Genomic DNA, 6,000 nt, shown 5'->3' on the forward strand with positions numbered 1-6,000 from the left:
ATTACTGCAAGAATTTACTAGCTGTTGCTTACAAACAATACCCCAAATGTAAACAGCAAGGAGAGGAAAAAAAAAACCTCCATGCATCCAAAACTTCACTTCTTATCAAACACAAAAAGTCTGACGCAGATGAGCCAAGTTTCACAACAGTGCTTTAAACATGCCAAAATGACAGAAAGGTAGGGTTTGTATATAGCTGACAAGTCTGCCCAAAACATCCCAACTCCAGAACTAACTCAGCTAGCTGAAATTGCCAGGGGAGGAGGCATTCTGATGGGAGTGTGACAGGTCTTCAGCTTTAGGCATCCCATGTGAAGGGACCTTTTCTGTTTTTTATTCTGGAAAATCATCTTTAAAATAAGCCAACCTATCCCCACAGGATTAGACAGAGGATATTAAATAATGGCTGGGAGATCTATATCTGGTGCATATGAAGCAACTGTAATTCTACTGACAATAAAGATTGGACCTAAGTAGTTGAATATTTCTGCAATTACAAAAAGCTTTTAATACTACAAGACAATCTGGAGCATGGAGACTTGGAAAGGTGTATATTTCTACACTAAAGTAAGTCTCATGAAATGACTACATGGCTAAAGAATTTACAGTGTTTATACATTTATAGAATGTACAGCAGGGAAGAGAGGGCCTAAACTGAAGACCTGAATTTTTTTTTCCCTTATTGTGCAGTGCATCATATACATGATTCTTAGAATTTCAACTAATAAATTAATTTGCACACTATGATTAGTCATTGTCTTAGTGATACAACCAAAATATTTAATAAATGAAATAACAGTAATATATTATATGGAAATCCAAAGTACTTCTATGAACTATTACTTCTAAAGAAGCTCTAGATGCGCCGCTTTCATATCTGAGGGTTCCCTTTTGTTTGCTCTCAGATTAATCTCCACTTGATTGGACTTCTGCTGCAACAACAAAGTTCTGCACTGATGATCCTTCTCACTAAGTATTCCAAGATAATTATCATTATTATCGGTTTATTTGCAAGTACCAATGCTGCACAAAAGTATTAATTCAACAAAAAGAACACTGGCAAGACAGATTTCATACTCGGGTACAGTAAAGACTTAAGCAAGTATATCTCTTTCTGGATCCCCTGAAATTTGCAATCACACCAGTAGAAACCTTGATTCAGTTTCACATCTAACAAAATGAAGTGTGATATTTTTACTACACTAAGAATAAGATAAATTGAGACAGAAAAAATTATCTGTTACAGTGACATGAATGATTCTTGGAAAACCATAAATACTATCCCCAGATTCTGTACACAAATACCTGGGCTACCATTTAAGACTTCATATTTCAAATTATGTTTACCAAATTGGTGTACTTTTCTGACAAGTGAGCTTCCTTCTGTTTGCGTTCACATTCTAAAGAACAGCAAAGTTAAAAAGGAAAGATACATTGATCTGCTCACTGCTGATCTGTTCAGTTCCAGCAGGATAGCTGATGTATATGACTTTATCAGGAACTATGCTTGAAAGACTGGGTAAAAATATCTTCCAACCTTAGAAAATCGAGAACTAGCATGGTGACACAGTTAACTGGCTGAAGAAAATGGAGTTAACAGAGAGACAAGGCAACAAAAATTTTGAGTTGTATATTTAGTTACAAGTAAGCTCATCTTAAAAAGATGCACATTCTTACTGCAAATTTAATTTAAAGGGAAAAATAGATTTTTTTTTTAAATAAGAGAGAAAAAAAATAAAGAATCAACAATTCAATGTTCTACTTAGTCTAAAACTGTATTTTTACATGCTTTTTACTGTGGACCAGAGAAAATGCCCCTTTAAGACCTACTGATCTATGAACCTTCCAGAACAAAACACTCATTACAACAAATGCAAAGGGGGCAAGCAAACAGTCAAAGACAAGTGACAACAAATGCTTGAAGAGAAATGAGTAGGGAATAAAAAATGAGATGTGAACAGAAACATTACGCACGTCAGCTTCATTATTTTCAGTAGGACCTGGTAGATACCATGTAAAAGAACTCAAACCTAGATCTGTAACACAAACAGGCTACTCTATTCAAGAGGATAACATCTGTCAGGGACTACAGCTGGTTACAACTGTCTTGCCCACCAGCAGGAAGACAAGATGTCTCTGATATACTGGAGAGTATCTGACCAGCATGGCTGCAAGTCAGTGCTCTGGGGGCAGAAAGGCATCGTAGCAAAGGGCTGGCAGCCTACACTGGCTGTGCATAGCCCCTCTTCAAGTACTGCAGTTCAGAAATCTAGCAGACAGCAAACTAGCACTAGCTTGTGGCTCCTCACTCGAAGCATGGCACAGCGTGTTCATCCCAGGCAATAAATCTCATAGCCTACTTTCATCTCTGAGATGACACATCTGAAAGAAAACGGCAACAGCGGCATATTCTTCAAAACAAAGTTTTTTGAAGTTTGCTACCAATGAACAATCTGACAAAGGAACAGAAACTAAGAAGACTCAGAACATTCATTCACAAATACTGGCTATTTACAGCCTCACAACCTAAAAATGAAGCTTCATGGAAAAATGCAGGGTTTTGGTGTTTGGTTTTTTTTCACACAGCATCCATATGCTGTATTTTAAAATCTGGCCACCCACCCAAGTTGCTTACTACATTTATAGAGACATTCATGAGGGGACTCATGAGGGGACTCATGAGGGGACTCATGAGGGGACTCATGAGGGGACTCATGAGGGGACTCATGAGGGGACTCATGAGGGGACTCATGACGGGACTCATGACGGGACTCATGACGGGACTCATGACGGGACTCATGACGGGACTCATGACGGGACTCATGACGGGACTCATGACGGGACTCATGACGGGACTCATTCTAACCCTCTCTTTTAAGCAATGGGATAAATTAAGTGCCTGTAAAATTTTCCTGCGTAGTTGGTTAGAGTACCGTTTTCTGGAACAGACTAATAGGCCACCACCTTAGAGACTGCAGCCTTAGTGACTGACACAAATACACTATACTGATGTTACAAAGTTGTTATCCACCAAGTGCTGCCTCATTTGCCATGACCAATGCAGAGTTTGCATAACCAGACAGAATGATGCTTCCCTAAACAGTTTCTGTCTTAAAACAGTAAAGGACAGGGAAGGAAACAGAAATACAGGAGGTACCTAAATCAGGATCTCAGAGCTGGTCAGCGGAACTGAAAATGAAACACTGACCATCTGACCCCCAGATTGTCAGAAAAGCCTGCCTCTCACAAGACAGCAATAACTGTAGTTTGTATCTACACAATCATTCTTCTTGTCTCCTACCACGCAATGAAAAGTACTGGCACCTCTATTAACAGACGGATTTGAACATGGCATTCATCAAATCATGCTGTTTGTACAAGGGTGCAATTCAGCAGGCTTCAACCCTGAAGGTGTGCTTCCACCAGCATTAACGCTGTGCCTCAGACACAGACAGACCCTGCTGCCTTCAGCGGGACTTTGGCAGGCCTGACCTGCCCACAGGCGAAGGTCAAACCCATCTCGACTACGTTGTGAGTTTAACACCGCCAAACTTCGAATTTGAGTACGGTTCATTTAAGAACTTATATTTAAAAAGATATTCATCGCTTCCAGACTCTAGAGCCCCCGCTGGTTTCCACGGCTCAGTACTATGCACCGATGAGCCTGGTGTTGCCCCCAGGACGACGAACCGCCCCAAGGCTCGCCACCGGCTGGGTGCTGCTGCAGCCTGAGCCTCCCGGGCCGCACGCCCGCCGCGAGCACCCAGACCCCCGAAGCAGGTGCGCGGCGGTACCTGTAAGACGAGACAGCAGGAGAGCACAGGAGACACCGTCGGGGAACCACCGACCTGCCCCGGGGAAGCGCAGGTGCCGCGGAAGCCGCCCGGCGCGGACCCTCCGCTCGCAGCCTGGCACCTCGTGGGGCGGTGCCGGGCGGGGAAACCCGACTGGTCCCCGAGGCACCACTCGGCGTGACCTTGGGCCCGGGCCCCCGGCCCCGACAGGCACCCCTACGCGCCGGGAGGCGAGAGAGAGGGACCGCCGGCGGCCGAGGAGCCCGCCCGGTCCCGGCAGCCGCCCGCGCCACTCACATGTGGGGGTTTCGCTGGAAGGCGTTGCGAATGTCCTTCACCACCCGCTGCACCAGCACCGCCACCTCCTCCAACGACTCGGCCATCTTCCCCCGCCGCAGCCGGCACCGCCGCGCCGGGCGGGCAGAACACTTCCGGGTCAGCGCCTCCCGGGGAGCCGCGGGTAACGCGCAGCGGGGCGGGGCCGCGCTCCCGCCTCAGCCCCGCCGCAGGGGCGTGGCGGTTTCGCTGCCTCCCGGAGGCAGAGGTGCCTGGGAGCATAGCCAGAGGAAAGGAGGTGCGGTAGCATGCGGTAAGTCCAAAGTGCTGTCATCGCAGTACTGAAGAATTGGTCTGCTCTGTTGCGCTTGTTGAGAAAAGAAATGATGCTTTAATTCTCGTTTGGGCTGCAACTCAGTAAATCTATTTGTATAAATAAGAAGGCAAGAAGCCTGCAAAGTCATATGGCACTGTGATAGGTATCTAAAACGATTGTAGTCTTTCACAAGGCAGGACTTCCACAGGTTTAATTGAAGGTCCAGTGTGTTAAACCCCAAACTGCAACACTAGAACGAGGAGATTTTATGGAGCCTTCTCAATAGCCCATGTATTACATGGAAAAGCTTAGACTAACTAATGCTGATTTCAGGTAATTGGATTATATGGATACGCTGCTGCAGTTTCTCATTCACCTTATAGACTGTACAGGCATGGTTTCATAGGATCATAGAATGGTCTGCATTGGAAGGGACCTTAAAGATCAGATGGTTCCAACCCCCTGCCATGGGCAGGGGCACATTCCACTAGACCAGGTTGATCAAACCCCCAATCCAACCTGGCCTTGAAGCCAACCTTGAAGCCAAACTTTCCATGCTACTGCCTGCAAGACCCATGCTGTTCATGTTATGCAAGATGATGGTTTTAGTCAAACCCACTGTCCTGGGTTCAGCAGTAGCAGTCATGTTTCTCCTTTGTGGTAGCTGGTGCAGTGCTGTGTTTTGACTTCCAGCCTGGGAACAATGTTGGTGAAACTGATGTTTTCGGTTGTTGCTAAGTGATGTTTACCCTGACCAAGGACTTTGTGAGGCTCATGCTCTGCCAGGGAGGAGGGGAAGCTGTGAGGAAGCAGAGACAGGGTGCCTGACCCAGGCTAGCCAAGGAGGTATTCCATACCACAGCACGTAATGCCCAGGGTGGGGGGTAACTGGGAGTTACCCGGAAGGACACGGGCTTCCGGGAGGGACTCGTTTCTTGGCCGGTGGTATTGTATTCTCTTCCCTTGTTATTTTCTCTTATGATTGTTGTAGTTGGTGGTAGCGGTGGTGATTTGTGTATATTGGTTGCTGGACTGTTCTTGTCTCAACCCGTGGGAGTTGCACCCTTTCGATCCTCCTCCCCCTTCCTCTGGGAGTGGGGAAGGGGAGAGCCTGGGGGGGGGACTCAATTGTTGTCAGCATGGCACCACTCACTGGGAGTGAGTGAACAAGTTGCCTGACTGGGTTTAAACCACGACAGTTCTTTTTGGCACCCAACGTGGGGCGCGAGGGGTTGAGATAATGACAGATCTGACCGGATTAATAGTCACTCGTCACAATGCTGATTTATTGGCTCTCAAGGTTGTTCCTCTTGATCTCAGTTTCAGTATATCCTATCTTACTTCCATCTGGTATTTGCTGTATTAGTGTTTTTCAAGTGTGGGGCTTGGGTTAAGGTTTTTGTCCCATTGTACTTTATGGTAATGACTTGTAATACAATAGAATCATTGATCATGAAACTGATCTGGCTTATGTTCCCAGTGTGGTCACCACCTTTATACTTTGGGAGGTATATGATGGAGGTGCTTAGCAATTGCACATCTTTTTTCTCCTTCTCAGGTGCTCAACCTGTGAAGGAGACATCCTTTTACCCTCCCACTCATCCCCCCAGACCA

General features: G+C 45.9%; 1 protein-coding gene across 3 annotated transcripts in view; it reads right to left on the reverse strand.

The window, feature by feature from the left end:
• The window catches only part of PTAR1 (protein prenyltransferase alpha subunit repeat containing 1), a 29,369-nt gene extending 25,124 nt beyond the window's left edge, over positions 1-4,245 (reverse strand). For 2 of the 3 annotated variants that reach the window (XM_062641483.1, XM_062641475.1), the window contains exon 1: positions 4,092-4,245. In XM_062641483.1, coding sequence (XP_062497467.1) covers positions 4,092-4,177 — 86 coding nt within the window. In that variant the 5' untranslated portion in view covers positions 4,178-4,245. The remainder of the gene's footprint in view (positions 1-4,091) is intronic. The other variant, XM_062641491.1, reaches the window with a different exon arrangement.
• Between the last annotated feature and the right edge of the window lie 1,755 nt (positions 4,246-6,000).

Source organism: Pezoporus occidentalis, unplaced genomic scaffold, assembly GCF_034315485.1.
Source record: "Pezoporus occidentalis ecotype Australia unplaced genomic scaffold, CSIRO_AGI_Poc_V1 ctg117, whole genome shotgun sequence".
NCBI classification, from domain to species: domain Eukaryota; kingdom Metazoa; phylum Chordata; class Aves; order Psittaciformes; family Psittacidae; genus Pezoporus; species Pezoporus occidentalis.